Raw genomic sequence first — 16281 nt, forward strand, 5'->3', positions numbered from 1 at the left:
TTCCACCAAGGCACCTGCAAGTTCCCGGACATTTCTGGGGAGAATGGCCCTAGCCTTCACCCTCCGATCCAACAGATCCCAGACGTGCTCAATGGGATTGAGATCCGGGCTCTTCGCTGGCCATGGCAGAACACTAACATTCCTGTCTTGCAGGAAATCACGCACAGAACGAGCAGTATGGATGGTGGCATTGTCATGCTGGAGGGTCATGTCAGGATGAGCCTGCAGGAAGGGTACCACATGAGGGAGGAGGATGCCTTCCCTGTAACGCACAGCGTTGAGGTTGCCTGCAATGACAACAAGCTCAGTCCGATGATGCTGTGACCACCTCCAAATCAATCCCGCTCCAGAGTACAGGCCTCGGTGTAACGCTCAATCCTTCTACGATAAACGCGAATCCGACCATCACCCCTGGCGCGACTCGTCAGTGAAGAGCACTTTTTGCCAGTCCTGTCTGATCCAGCGACAGTTGGTTTGTGCCCATAGGCGAAGTTGTTTCCAGTGATGTCTGGTGAGGACCTGCCTTACAACAGGCCTACAAGCCCTCAGTCCAGCCTCTCTCAGCCTATTGCGGACAGTCTGATCACTGATGGAGGGATTATGCGTTCCTGGTGTAACTCGGGCAGTTGTTGCCATCCTGTACCTGTCCCGCAGGTGTAATGTTCGGATGTACCGATCCTGTGCAGGTGTTGTTACACGTGGTCTGCCACTGCGAGGATGATCAGCTGTCCGTCTTGTCTCCCTGTAGCGCTGTCTTAGGCGTATCACAGTACAGACATTGCAATTTATTGCCCTGGCCACATCTGCAGTCCTCATGCCTCCTTGCAGCATGCCTAAGGCACGTTCACGCAGATGAGGGACCCTGGGCATCTTTCTTTTGGTGTTTTTCAGAGTCAGTAGAAAGGCCTCTTTAGTGTCCTAAGTTTTCATAACTGTGACCTTAGTTGCCTACCGACTGTAAGCTGTTAGTGTCTTAACATTCTACAGGTGCATGTTCATTCATTGTTTATGGTTCATTGAACAAGCATGGGAAACGGTGTTTAAACCCTTTACAATGAAGATCTGTGAAGTTATTTGGTTTTATACGAATGATCTTTTAAAGACAGGGTCCTGAAAAAGGGACGTTTCTTTTTTTGCTGAATTTACATGTTCAATACGGCCCTGAGCTGACTGCTGCACATATTGACCATCTTTATTGGGTAGTAATGGGAAGATATGTAAGATCAGGTTGATTTAATACTGTAAATATAATTTTATGCCATTTAGCAACTTAAATTCATGCATGCATACATTTTACATACGGATGGTCCCGGGATTCGAACCCAGTATCCTGGCATTGCATGCGCCATGTGGTACCAACTGAGGTACAGAGAATTTGCAGTTACTGGTAGATCGAGGTGATTTGCAGATCAGGGGGTCTAGGGAATACCACTATACATTACAACACTGAATCAAACACCCATATCATTTTTAAGAGCAGATTTATTTTATTGCAGTGAAAACATTCAAAAGTTGTGCATAAATAGATTCTTCCTCTGTATTAGATATAATCATCCTTGTATATCGACATAGTATAGCTCATTTATGTACAATTATCATGTCATGTATTTTTTATTTTATTTTCAATATGTCACAGGGTTATGAATTCATTAACTGTACTTCAGTAGGAAGTCAAGAGAAATATTGAAAGTTGACAACACATCATAAATGATTGAGTTTCAGTAGCAGTCACGATCACAGGTCAAGACAGAGCGTCCAGAAGGCTGAGCACCAGGAGTGACTTTGGCCTGACTGACCAAGGACACTAGGACAGGCCAGCTCATGAGTCATGACATAGACTAGTGCTATTCGACATTGGCAATGTCACATACCCAATCAGCACGTATACAATATTGACTTTCATTACTGAGCTTTGTGAGATGTGACTGTGTGTGCATGTTTTGGTATACAAGCACACCACTTACACAGGTTAAGACAAAGGGGAGTGTGTGTCACTGTGGTGATGGTTCCCTGGTGTCATACTCCTCTATGAACTGTTGCATGGCCTCCACACAGCGCAGGCCGATCTCCCCGAGGTTCTCCTTCAGAGACGGCTGGATGGGCAGCTCCAGAGACGGGTCCTTGGCTATCAGCATCTTCACCACCACGCCAAACGTGTCACAGTCCTGACGGTACACCTGCATAAAAAAAAACACAAGACAGTCAGCATTTTCACCACCGCACTTACAGGCACACACATAAACAGATGTTCATGGCACGTGAGAGGTAGTTTCGTGGCTCCTAATCCAGTGAGGAGCTTAGCACAGATGGTCTAAAGAAACTCAGCTCACAGTGTTACCGGAAGTACTCAGACACAGGAGAGGAGCAGGCAAACAAAAGACTGGAGAACGGGAAATAGGAGTGAGGGAGCGATAGAGAGGGGGGGTGAAGAGAGAGGATAATCACTAGAGATAGAGGATGGATAGAGCGGATGTGAAGAGAGGGTGGAGAGAGGGTGGAAGAGAGAGGTTAGAAAGCAAGAGTGGGAAAGAGGGAGAGAGATAGTTCTGGGAGAGATGCTTGGGGCAAGAGGTCTCGTCATGTGTATGCCATTACCACGGAGTGGGTTAATAGTCCAAGGCAGCAGCACTCATGCACAGACAGCTGTTCACACCATGCAAAGGTGTATGTTGGTTGGTTCTTCGACCCTTTTGGGGACATTTCCCACATCTCATGAGGACAAAGGCTATTTTAAGGTTAGGGTTTACAATTAGGGTTGGTTGGTGCCTGCGTGCATGAACGCACAACCTAGCGGTTAGAGCGTTGGGCCAGTAACCGAAAGGTGGCTAGTTCGAATCCCCGAACCGACAACGGTGAAAAATCTATCATTCTGCCCTTTAGCAAAGCAATAATCCCCCACAACAACAAAAAATATATATTTAGTGTGTGTGTGTCTTTGGAGAACGAGTATATCAGCTACCTGTTGCCAGACTGCTCTCTCACAGAGCCTACCTTCTCCAGTTACCATGGAGATGTGAGGAGCGAGAGTGAACTTCTCATCAGTCGAGTGGATGGAGAGACAGCACCCAACACACACACACACACACACACACACACACACACACACACACACACACACACACACACACACACACACACCTCCCACTGACAACGCTTCATGTGATGTTCTGTCACATTGACTGTGACGTATCCATTACAGCACGTGTTTAAAAACCTATTGAAAGACAACCGAACTACGCCCATGTGATGACTGATTGATGATGAAAAAAAACGGACAAACAACCTGACAATAACAGGAGCTCCGTCTTAAGCGTAATTCAGAGTCCACAGAGGCAGAGACGCGACAGTCCGGGGTCCCATTGTGACATAGCTGCTCTGAGAACACCATCCGCACAGCCCAAATGCACACCTCCTCACAATTCCCGTCCAACGTGGCTCCGTGTACGCGTGTCCTCTATCCATTTCAATGTGTTGACAGTTGGAGAAATTGCTTTAGCCGCACAGAGAATTCAAAAAGTATGAAAACCAACGGTCCAATATTCTACAACACTGCTGTGTGTACACGTACACATTTTGGACTCGAATAGGCGCTTAAGAGTGATTGGAGGTAAACAACCCGGGGATGTGCAACATCACCATGTATTGGCTCTGATCATGACTGATTACCTATTCAACTGATTCAGCTGCTAAAAGGAAGAAACAAATGATGATAAATTCGAGGCAGCTTCAGCTGGCCATTTCTCAATTAGTTTTGGCACCGCAAGTGATCAAATCTCCCTTTCCTCTCCACAACCCCCTCTCTCTTTGTCTCCCTCCTCATCCCACCCGCTCATAATCCTACCCCCTCTTATCTCTCTCTCCTCTATGTTACCTCTCTAACCCTCTCAATCTCTGGTTTTTGGTGTTTTACACTACTGTAAATCCTTCACCTCTCTCCTCACCTGCTGCTGGCAATGTTGTACATCCCCTCTCTTTCTCGATCTCAATCTGTTCCACTGTAATATGAATGGTACTACACCTGCTCTATTTCTCCCCTCTTCTGTTGGATGGCTCTGTTTCGTGCTGTGGCCCTGCTTATAGTGGAGGGGAGCTCTCTATCCCGCTCTCTTTCTTTGCTGTGGGATCTCTCCTTCTCTTGAGCCACCTACAGAAACACAGAGGTGAGAGAGTTATAAGCACAGTTATAAGTATTCCTTAAGACTTGAACACACAGTCAGTACTCTTGACAGCACGTGGCTAGTCTGCCTGTGTTTGCCTTTCAGAACCCATCTGACTGTTGTTGAGTTCCTTAAAAGTGCATCTCTCTCTCTCTCTCTCATTAAGGTTAGCAGGCAGCCAGACTATTTGAATAACGAGCACGTTTAAACTGAAGGCGACGACGACCTTGTGCTCCTCTCCAAGTCAGACCACCCAATTACTCCACCTTTTTCATTCTTTATGCTGCATCTGTGCTCTCTCTGTCCTTCCAATTCCTATCACACCAAGGGGCGTGGAGGACACACACACACACACATGCACACACACGCACGTTAATAATCCTCCCGAGCAGTCTAGCCAAGATTGCTCAAATGTTTGAGGGTTCTTTTCATTCTGTGATTTGAAGGACGGTGAAAGACTGTGTGTGTACTAAATCTTTTTGATCGCGAACATCATGGGAAAAGAGACGCACTCAGGTTTCTATTCAACATGAGGAAATGTGTTGCAATGCGTACCTCCCAGTGTGGTGCATCTCACTTCTGAGAAATTGAAGCAGCAGTCAAGCTGGGAGGGATCATTTGTGTGAAGCTACATTAGTGGCTAAAAGTTTTTATGATGAAACAATGCATGTTGTTCTTTTTGGAAGATGAAGGGAATGATTCGAGTTTTTCGGCCACCACCATACACTACGGGAGTAGGACAGCAGATACAGTACGTGTGCCCTACTGTGTACAGCGCAGACTCCCCCCATCCCAGAAGAGGCAGAGAGGAGTGGTGGAATGTGGACTTACGATGAACGACACAGGCTGCTTCTCCTTCTTTCTGCTGGGGCCTGCAGAAGACCTGACAGCACCTGCAACATAACACAGACAAACCACGTCTTCACACAACAATTCAACACAACACACTCTACCAGCTCGGGAACAGATGGGGGGGATAAGTTAGAGCTAAACGACAGCAGCTGACATCTGTGATAAACTCCAATATCTTTGATTGGCACAGGTGGTATCTCTAAATTAACTATCTCTGATTGATGCTGGGACTCCTCAATCTACCCAGTGTCCTCCTCAACTATCATCACATTGGTGTCTCTAGCTGCAGGTACAATTCACGCCTAAGCTTCCCCATCTCCATCTCTCTGCGGTCAGCGGGAGAGTTATTGTCTACAGGCAGCGCGCAGGGGCTAAAATGAATGTTTCTGTAAGCACAACCCATTGGGCGTGATTTGAGAAAGCTGCCTAGCAACGTTCGACTGCAGTGTGCCTATGTGAGGCGATAGCTTTGTTACGGCTCATTATATATAGCTGGCTGTCTGCCCGGTACCTCACCCCCTCTTTCTCCTCATTTTCTTTTGCTTTCTCGCTCTCACTTTCGCTCTCTTTCCGTAACACACGGTAGAGATGAGTCACCATAATAGCATATCTCTCAGGCACATAGAGCAACCTGTTCCTCACACAATCTCGCTCTCTCACACACTTCCACAGCACCGCAGTCTGTGCAGAGACTTAGCAGCTGAATTGAGTAGGAGAAGACAATGCCACTGGGGTTGAGAATAGCAATACAGCTCATATTATCAACACCAAAGAGATTAGAGATGACATGTGCGGTTTCTATTGCAGGTAACAAGACAAAGGTCTTCTTCGGGCAATGCAAAGTTATTCAAGAAAGCACTTTAAAGCGTGATAGAGAATGGGGCTAAACCATACGTGCTAATTGTTGACTTGCAAGCACATGGACTTTGGCCTTACAAACCTCTTCGTGATAATACGGTGACGAGGAGAAACTGTGATGACCAGAAACATGTAGGAATATACAGCAGCTAAATACAAAATGGTTAATAGTGACCAAATCAAATGTTATTGGTCACATGCTCCGAATACAAGAGGTGTAGACTTCACTGTGAAATGCTTACTTGCAGTACGAGCCCATTCGCAACAATGCAGAGTTAAAAAAGTAAGACGAATACGTGCACAAAACAAATAAACAAAACAGTAACACAAAGAAAATGGTATGTGTGAGTGTGTGGGTAGAGTCTAGAGACCAATTAGTTATCCACTGATTCAAAACGCAAAGACAGCACCTATAATTTGATGAATATCTACCAATGCTGTGTGCGGCCAGCCTTATGTAACATTGTCATGTTGTTGCTTGGTGAATATCAACCACCAGGAATGCTGATGAGCAAAACACATTCCAAATGTAGCCTATATGTCAGAATGCAAATATTATTCCGAGTTGACATGGCCACTGCTTGCTCACACTGCTCTCTAGTGTTCACACGAGGAAAGTGATTTGGGTATAAGTATGTATTGCCTGTACTTTAAACTGACAAGATATTTGGATCATGGCACAGATGGTAGAGCTCTTACCCTGTAACCACCGAGTCATTTGGTCTAACCCTCCCCAAACTGCTACGTGAGTATAGACCTACTGCTGTGTTCTTTAGGAGTAGAGGTCCTGGCGGGACCGCTCCTGTCCATGTTCCTCTGGTCGTTGTACTGGTTGTTAGGGCACGGGGGACCTTGTGGTGGGCCGGACTGGTCCCTCCAGTTGAACCGTGTGCGAGGGGTGAAAGGGTGGTACCTTTGGAAGCCAAAACTGAAGCGGGGCTTCCGAAATGAATGATCGTCCCTTATGAATCTATACAGTAAGGAAAACAGTAGAAAAAATATTTACACTACCGTTCAAAAGTTTGAGGTCACTTAAAAATTTCCTTGTTTTTGAAAGAAAAGCTAAACATTTTGTCCATTAAAATAACATCAAATTGATCAGAAATACAGTGTAGACATTGTTAATGTTGTAAATGACTATTGTAGCTGGAAACGACTATTGTAGCTGGATTTTTTTATGGAATATCTACATAGGCGTACAGAGGCCCATTATCAGCAACCATTTCTACTGTGTTCCAATGGCACGTTGTGTTAGCTTATCCAAGTTTATCATTTTAAAAGGCTAATTGATCATTAGAAAACCCTTTCGCAATTATGCTAGCACAGCTAAAAACTGTTGTTCTGATTAAAGAAGCAATAAAACTGGCATACTTTAGACTAGTTGAGTATCTGGAGCATCAGCATTTGTGGGTTTGATTACAGGCACAAAATGGCCAGGAACAAAGACTTTTCTTCTGAAACTCGTCAGTCTATTCTTGTTCTGAGAAATGAAGGTGATTCCATGCAAGAAATTGCCAAGAAACTGAAGATCTCGTACAACGCTGTGTACTACTCCCTTCACAGAACAGCGCAAACTGGCTCTAACCAGAATAGAAAGAGGAGTGGGAGGCCCCGGTGCACAACTGAGCAAGAGGATAAGTACATTAGAGTGTTTAGTTCGAGAAACAGACACCTCACACGTCCTCAACTGGCAGCTTCATTAAATAGTACACACTAGTCTCAACGTCAACAGTGAAGAGGCGACTCCGGGATGCTGGCCTTCTAGGCAGAGTTGCAAAGAAAAAGCCATGTCTCAGACTGGCCAATAAAAAGAAAAGATTAAGATGGGCAAAAGAACACAGACACTGGACAAAGGAAGATTGGAAAAAAGTGTTATGGACAGACAAATCTAAGTTTGCGGTGTTCGGATCACAAAGAAGAACATTCGTGAGACGCAGAAAAAATGAAAAGATGCTGGAGGAGTGCTTGACGCCATCTGTCAATCATGATGGAGGCAAGCTCCGCCTTATCTCAGTTCACTGGTCACGATAACAACACCCACCCGTAGAACACGTTCCAGCAGGTATATCTCACTGATCATCCCCAAAGCCAACACCTAATTTGGCCGCCTTTCCTTCCAGTTCTCTGCTGCCACTGATTGGAACGAATTGCAAAAATCGCTGAAGTTGGAGACTTTTATTTCCCTCACCAACTTTAAACATCAGCTATCTGAGCAGCTAACTGATCGCTGCAGCTGTACATAGTCCATCTGTAAATAGCCCACCCAATCTACCTACCTCATCCCCCATACTGTTTTTATTTACCTTTCTGCTCTTTTGCACACCAGTATCTCTACTTGCACATCATCATCTGCTCATTTTATCACTCAAGTGTTAATCTGCTAAATTGTAATTATTCGCTCCTATGGCCTATTTATTGCCTACCTCCTCATGCCTTTTGCACACACTGTATATAGACTTTCTTTTTTCTTCTCTGTCATTGACTTGTTTATTGTGTTATTGGCTTGTTTACTGTTTACTCCATGTTATTCCATGTGTAACTCTGTGTTGTTTGTGTCGCACTGCTTTACTTTATCTTGGCCAGGTCGCAGTTGTAAATGAGAACTTGTTCTCAACTAGCCTACCTGGTTAAATAAAGGTGAAATAAATAAATATATATAAAGAAAATGTGTAGGTCTGGGGGTGCTTTGGTGGTGGTGAAGTGGGAGATTTGTACAGGGTAAAAGGGATCTTGATGAAGGAATGCTATAACTCCATTTTGCAACGGCGCTTAATTGGAGCAAATTTCCTCCTACAGCAGGACAATGACCCAAAGCACAGCTCCAAACTATCATTATTATTTTTTATTTTACCTTTATTTAACTAGGCAAGTCAGCTAAGAACAAACTCTTATTTACAATGACGGCCTAGGAACAGTGGGTTAACTGCCTTGTTCAGGGGCAGAACGACAGATTTTTACCTTGTCAGCTCGGGGATTTGATCTAGCAACCTTTTGGTTACTGGCCCAACACTCTAACCACCAGGCTACCTGCTGCCCCAAACCTGCTGCCCCAAACCTGCCGCCCCAAACTATGCAACAACTATTTAGGGAAGAAGCAGTCAGCTGGTATTCTGTCTATAATGGAGTGGCCAGCACAGTCACCGGATCTCAACCCTATTGAGCTGTTGTGGGAGAAAGCTTGACCGTATGGTACGTAAGAAGTGCCCATCAAGCCAATCCAATTTGTGGGAGGGGCTTCAGGAAGAATGGGGTGAAATCTGTTCAGAATAGATAGGATGCCAAACTAGGATGCCAAAGGTCTGCAAAGCTGTAATTGCTGCAAATGGAGGATTCTTTGACAAAAGCAAAGTTTGAAGGACACAATTATTATTTCAATTAAAAAATCCTTATTTATAACCTTGTCAACATCTTGACTAGATTTCCTATTCATTTTGCAACTCATTTCATGTATGTTTTCATGTAAAACAAGGACAATTTCTAAGTGACCCCAAACTTTTGAAAGGTAGTGTATATATGGATGAGTGAGTGAGTGAATATTTGAATAGGACGAATCTGAATAGGACGAAAGTGGGGGAAGATAAGGAAATGTTGAAATGATCAAGATCAAACCCTTGAACATTTACAAGGTTGCTCTGCAATGCCCTCTAATCTTACCGCGGTCTGCAGAATCGTCCTCCAAATCTCGGTCTAAACGAACCAGTTATTCTGGGCCTAGGTGGACTTCTCATTCTTCTGAAAGGTTGTTTCTCCTCCTGAAAATGTCACATAGCAATAAGCTAATTACTGTTCCTGGCGAGAAATTATTTTCACAGTGCTCTAGCCTTTATGCAGTAAATCTTTATGCAGTAAATGCAATAGAATGAATATGACAGAAGAGTTGGCAAAAGCACATACAGATCTGGGACTGTCTGGGACCATGCTACGGCGGCAGTTACACACAGGGAACATAACTACAGTTAAATTGATTGAATGACTGATTGGTTTATGGATTATATCACTGATACCTCGGTGTTATGTTTGATAGGTACGTCACTGGGCCTCTTGTCACGTGACTCGTCACCACGTTCTTTGTGTGGCATGGCGGAGCTCTTGAAAGTGAAAGTACAATCATATGAATTATAAGGGGGGGTTGAACTTTATTCTAGTGTTTTTAGCTGATGTGTAACTAATGCATTGGTTTCTGGGATGGGACTGCCAGTACAAACCGAATGTGCAATGTTTACTTGCGCTAGAATGACCACAATTCTTGAATAATATTCTTGCAACAATAATTTAGCCGATCCACAAAAACAATGCATGTTTGTTTCAGTTGTGAACAGGATATTGCATTGGCTGGACAATAATTCCTTCACAATGAAACAATCAGGAAGTGGAGTTTTGGGTAGGGATTACAGAATTAGGGTGCACTTCACTTCTTGTTTAAAACACTTGGTTAACAAAATAAACTAACTGACCGTTTGACAGATGTTTCCTTCAATGAGACAAACCAAAGTAGGCTTTGAATGATTACCCAGGTCAGTAGGACATAATAATAGCGGGTTTATTTACCTTGCCCAGCGAAGATTCCTGCTGCCGTGGATCCATTTCTTTTGTTTAGAGGGGCCAGTTGAATTGTTTGTCTCTGACTGTTGTCACCAGCAGCGGACGTCTGATCTTTAAGTGTCGTCTTGTATTGCTCTACGACATTCGTTATATTGTCACCTCACAGGATTTCTTTCGAGACAGCTTCATTTTAGTTTCGATTTCTATGCGAACAATGCAGAAGGTGTAGCCTAGTGGTCCATTGCGGACATTCAACTTCTCGTTTTAAAAGGCTGTGTAGGTAAGCTTTCAAGAGACAGCACACAAATGAGTGGATACAATTAGCTGACTAAACTCAACTACATGGTGAAGTAAATTTCTGATAACCTGATGAACCGTTGGTGGAGTTAATCGGACACTTCGTTCAACATGAACTATGTGCAAATGAGCCTGTCCTATCACCAGGTTTCCTTAAAAACGAATTTGCAAAACCAATAAACAAATGAATGCCGTTAAAGAAGGCTTGTTCAGCCATATTGTGCTACTCGGAGTTAGTTGTCACCTGTGATTTGCGTTCCTGACAAACTTTTACAGCAAACGCTGTCCGATTATTGCCACAAGATGGCGTGCTGAGATAACATTTTGACTTCTCAACTACTTTGTTTGATTATAGAGTGGATCATAGAGCTGGATCGACAGCTAATCTTTGTCATAATACCCATAAAACCTAGCGGTCAAACGGAAATGGTTCCAAACGTTTTTCCACCATACATTTTTCCCATAGGGGATTTTAGAAACACTTAAAATAAGGGCTTAGGCTTACCCTGGTGTGCTGTTTTGATAACTGTGTAAATCTCTCTTGGTAGGACAAGGTGACTTATCAATATATTCACCTGTATTTACCCCCCAAAAGTGAAACGCTAATTAGCTGATAATGTGGCTATCATAAAGAACTACAAATGCCATGATGATCTAGAGCAGGGGTTGATGAGTCCTCTATCTATCCACCATCTGGACCCACATGGTGAAACAAATGATTTGCAATGCATTCGGAAAGTATTCAGGCTTTTTGACTTTTTCCACATCTTTTTCTAAAATTGATTAAATCGTTTTTTTCCCCTCATCAATCTACACGCAATACCCCATAATGACACAGCAAAAACTGGTTTTTAGAACATTTTGAAAATATATATAAAAAAACCCAGAAATATCACATTTACATAAGTATTCAGACCCTTTACTCAGTATTTTGTTGAAGCAGGTTTGGCAGCGATTGCAGCCTTGAGTATTCTTGGGTATGATGCTACAAGCTTGGCACAACTGTATTTGGGGAGTTTCTCCCATTCTTCTCTGCAGATCCTCTCAAGCTCTGTCAGGTTGGATGGGGAGCGTGAGATGTTATTTAAACTTTATTTAACTAGGCAAGTCAGTTATGAACAAATTCTTATTTTCAATGACGGCCTACCAAAAGGCAAAAGGTCTCCTGCGGGAACTGGGATTAAAAATACAAATATAGGACAAAACACACATCACGACAGGAGAGACAACACTACATAAAGATAGACCTAAGACAACAACAACATGGTAGCAACACAACATGGCAGCAGCACAACATGGTAGCAGCACAAAACATGGTACAAACATTATTGGGCTCAGACAACAGCACAAAGGTTAGATCGGATTCAAGTCTCAGGCTGGGCCACTCAAAGACATTCAGAGACTTGTCCCAAAGCCACTCCTGCGTTATCTTTGCTGTGTGCTTATGGTTGTTGTCCTATTGGAAGGTGAACCTTCACCCCAGTCTGAGGTCCTGAGCACTCTGGGGCAGGTTTTCATTAAGGATCTCTGTACTTTTCTCCGTTCATCTTTCCCTCGATCCTGACAAATCTCCCAGTCCTTGCCGCTGAAAAACATCCCCACAGCATGAATTTGCCACCACCATGCTTCACCGAAGGGATGGTGCCAGGTTTCCTCCAGACGTGACTCTTGGCATTCAGGCCAAAGAGTTCAATCTTGGTTTCATCAGACCAGAGAATCTTGTTTCTCTCTGAGACTCTTTTGGTGCCTTTTGGCTAACTCCAAGTGGGCTGTCATGGGACTTTTACTGAGGAGTGGATTCCGTTTGGCCACTCTACCATAAAGGCCTGATTGATGGAGTGCTACAGAGATGGGTGTCCTTCTGGAAGGTTCACGCATCTACACAGACGAACTCTGGAGCTCTGTCAGAGTGACCATCGGTTTCTTGGTCACCTCCCTGACCAAATTCCTTCTCCACTGATTGCTCAGTTTGGCTGGGTGGCCAGCTCTAGGAAGAGTCTTGATGGTTCCAAACTTCTTCTATTTAAAAATGATGGAGGCCACTGTGTTCTTGGGGACCTTCAATGCTGCAGATTTTTTTGTTGTCCCCTCCCCAGACACAATCCTGTCTCGGAGCTCGACATGCACTGTCAACTTTGGGACCTTATATAGACAGGTGTGTGCCTTTCCAAATCATGTCCAATCAATTGAATTTTCCACAGGTGGCCTCCAATCAAGTTGTAGAAAAATCTCAAGGATGATCAATGGAAACAGGATGCACCTGAGCTCAATTTCGAGTCTCATAGCAAAGGGTCTGAATTCTTATGTAAATAATGTATTTCTGTTTTTCATTTTTAATGCATTTGCAAAAATAATTTACAACCTGTTTTCCATTTGTCATTATGGGGTATTGTGTCTCAGGTCAGGCAGTTTCTGTACCCTCAAAAACACATTTTAAGCCCAAGTCCACCTTTTGTCCCATCGTCCAGAATGCCACACTAAATACATTTGCCAAGAAGGTGAATTTTGATGTGGGGAATCTGTTTTCAGGGTAAAATTGACTCTAACCAAACACAACGTAATCTTTCTAAGACAGAGAGGGATGCAGTTCAATCATTGTTCAAAAATGGATGGATTGTGGTTAAAAAAGCAGACAGTAGTGTGGAGTAAGGACAAATATGTGACAGAAGCCTACCGTCAATTAGACAATGATGAATTCTACCAATCTCTTACCTTCAACCCTACAGAGGACCTAAAAACTGAATTGAAATGGATCCTCACAGAAGCTAAGGAGAATGGCTACATTTCAGACAAGGAGTTCAAATTTCTTTTCAATGGCAGGCTTATTTTTGTCTTCTTCCAAAAGTCCACAAGAATCTTGAAAATCCCCCAGGCAGACCAGTCATTAGTGGTAATGAAAGTCTGACAGAACCCATCTCTAAGTACATTGACTACTTTATTAAGCCTTTTCTGCCGTCACTCCCAGCCTATCTAAGATAACACAGATGTGTTTTGAACAAAATTAAGGAATTGAACAATATAGGTACAGCTTCCTTTTTAGTCACCATGGATGTGGAGTCTCTATAAACCACCATTGAACATGAACAAGGTTTGGCAGCTATGCACCATTTCTTGAGTACCCGGTCTGAGACTGAGATGCCTCCCACAGAATTCATTGTCTCACTGACTGAATGGACTCTTAATCATAACATCTTTATCTTTCAGGACCGTATTTTTAAACAAGTCAAAGGATGTGCCATGGGAGCTTGCTACAGCCCTTCCTACGCTAGTTTGTACTTGGGTAAATGGGAAATTGACTTCATTTTGGATCCTTCTAATAACCATTTATTTGAACGGATTATATGGTGGGGACACTATATTGATGATGTTTGCCTGTTCTGGTCCGGCTCAGAAGATGAACTTATTTCCTTCCACCAATACCTTAACAGCATCAACCCTAACATCAAACTAACTATGGAGTACAGCAAGGATAACATTCATTTTTTGGACCTTGACATCAGTAAAAATGTCAAAGGTTGTTTGCAGACTCACATTAAGCATCTCCAATCCAAAATTAAATCTAGAATCGGCTTCCTATTTCGCAACAAAGCATCTTCACTCATGCTGCCAAACATACCCTCGTAAAACTGACTATCCTACCGATCCTTGACTTCGGCGATGTCATTTACAAAATAGCCTCCAACACTCTACTCAGCAAATTGGATGTAGTCTATCACAGTGCTATCCATTTTGTCACCAAAGCCCCATATACTACCCACCACTGCGACCTGTATGCTCTCGTTGGCTGGCCCTCGCATCATATTCGTCGCTAAACCCACTGGCTCCAGGTCATCTATAAGTCTTTGCTAGGTAAAGCCCCGCCTTATCTCAGCTCACTGGTCACCATAGCAGCACCCACCCGTAGCACGCGCTCCAGCAGGTATATTTCACTGGTCACCCCAAAAGCCAACTCCTCTGGCCGCCTTTCCTTCCAGTTCTCTGTGGCCAATGACTGGAATGAATTGCAAAAATCACTGAACTGGAGACTCATATCTCCCTCACTAACTTTAAGCATTAGCTGTCAGAGCAGCTTACCGAACATTGCACCTGTACATAGCCCATCTGTAAATAGCCCACCCAATTACCCCATCCCCATATTGTTATTTATTTTTTGCTCCTTTGCACCCCAGTATCTCTTGCACATTCATCTTCTGCACATCTATCACTCCAGTGTTTAATTGCTAAATTGTAATTATTTCACCACAATAGCCTATTTATTGCCTTACCTCCAACATTTGCACACACTGTATATAGACTTTCTATTGTGTTATTGACTGTACGTTTGTTTATCCCATGTGTAACTCTGTGTTATTTATGTCGCACTGCTTTGCTCTATCTTGGCCAGGTCGCAGTTGTAAATGAGAACTTGGCCTACCTGGTTAAATAAAGGCCAATTCCAAAGAGTCCGCAGAATTTGCGATCAGGAAACAGGCTACAGTGTCAAATCTGCTGAATTGGAGAATTGCTTCTTGAATTGGGACTACAGCACTCAGGTCCTGAAAGATGCAGATATAAGGGCCCGACGACTTGACAAAGAGAACTTGTTGCGAAGGAGAGTGCCTCGTGATACATCAGAGAGTGCACTTTGGTACAAAATACAGCACTGAAGCAGAGAACATTAAAATAATCATTAAAAATAATTAGGGAATCATCCAATTTGTAAGTCGCTCTGGATAAGAGCGTCTGCTAAATGACTTAAATGTAAATGTAATCCAAAGCGATAGGCTACAACGCCAAGTCTTCCCAGAGCCACCAGTAATAAGCTTTAGTCCACAGCTGTTAGTCCATTAGTCCACAACTATCTTCATCAAAACTTGGCTAGACCACAAACCCAAGGGCTCTTTTAAATGCAACCATTGCAAAATACAGAAAAACTATTTTGTTGACACAGCTTCTAAAATGGAGTATCAAGTCAAGCATTTCATTAACTGCAAAACCACTCATGTCATCTACAGATTGGAATGTCAGCAGTGCAAGGTGTTCTACATTGGACGGACAAAGAGACGCCTTCAAGACCGCTTAGCGGAACACAAGTACGCCATACGGGGTAGGCAATGAAGACTACCCCATGGCAACCCTGCCTCCCTACAAGCTATAGGTATTGATCATGTTCCAGCCTAAATTAGAAAAGGGGACTGTCTTAAACAGCTAAACCAAAGGGAAAGTTTTTGTATTTACAAATGACATGCCACTACAGTGCCTTGCAAAAGTATTCACCCCTCTTGGCTTTTTTTCCTAACCAGCTTTATGTGGTAGTCACCTGAAATGCATTTCAATAAACAGGTGTGCCTTGTTAAAAGTTAATTTGTGGAATTTCTTACCTTCTGAATGCGTTTGAGCCAATCAGTTGTGTTGTGACAAGTTAGGGGTGGTATACAGAAGATAGCCCTATTTGGTCAAATACCACGTCCATATTATGGCAAGAACAGCTCAAATAAAAAAAGAGAAACGACGGTCCAGCATTACTTTAAGAGATCAGTCAATCCGTCAACATTTTTAGGACCTTTGAAAGTTTATTCAAGTAGTTGCAAAAAAA

The 16281-nt window shown here is 43.3% G+C and overlaps 1 protein-coding gene across 3 annotated transcripts; it reads right to left on the reverse strand.

Annotated features, from left to right (window-relative positions):
- Positions 1 to 1464: 1464 nt before the first annotated feature.
- LOC111966174 (uncharacterized) lies at positions 1465 to 11091 on the reverse strand. 3 transcript variants are annotated; one of them, XM_023990602.3, is made up of 7 exons: positions 10416 to 11091; positions 9872 to 9955; positions 9522 to 9619; positions 6629 to 6837; positions 4989 to 5050; positions 4019 to 4144; positions 1465 to 2177 (listed from the first exon to the last, which is right to left on the reverse strand). In XM_023990602.3, exons 1-7 carry the CDS (start codon positions 10449 to 10451, stop codon positions 1992 to 1994), a joined length of 801 nt encoding a protein of 266 aa, XP_023846370.1. In that variant the 5' UTR covers positions 10452 to 11091; the 3' UTR covers positions 1465 to 1991. The 3 variants fall into 3 exon arrangements, with proteins under 3 accessions (XP_023846370.1, XP_070300449.1, XP_070300450.1); XM_070444348.1 differs by lacking the exon at positions 9872 to 9955; XM_070444349.1 differs by lacking the exon at positions 4019 to 4144.
- Between the last annotated feature and the right edge of the window lie 5190 nt (positions 11092 to 16281).

The sequence above is a fragment of the Salvelinus sp. IW2-2015 genome, linkage group LG7, assembly GCF_002910315.2.
Source record: "Salvelinus sp. IW2-2015 linkage group LG7, ASM291031v2, whole genome shotgun sequence".
Taxonomy (NCBI): Eukaryota; Metazoa; Chordata; class Actinopteri; order Salmoniformes; family Salmonidae; genus Salvelinus; species Salvelinus sp. IW2-2015.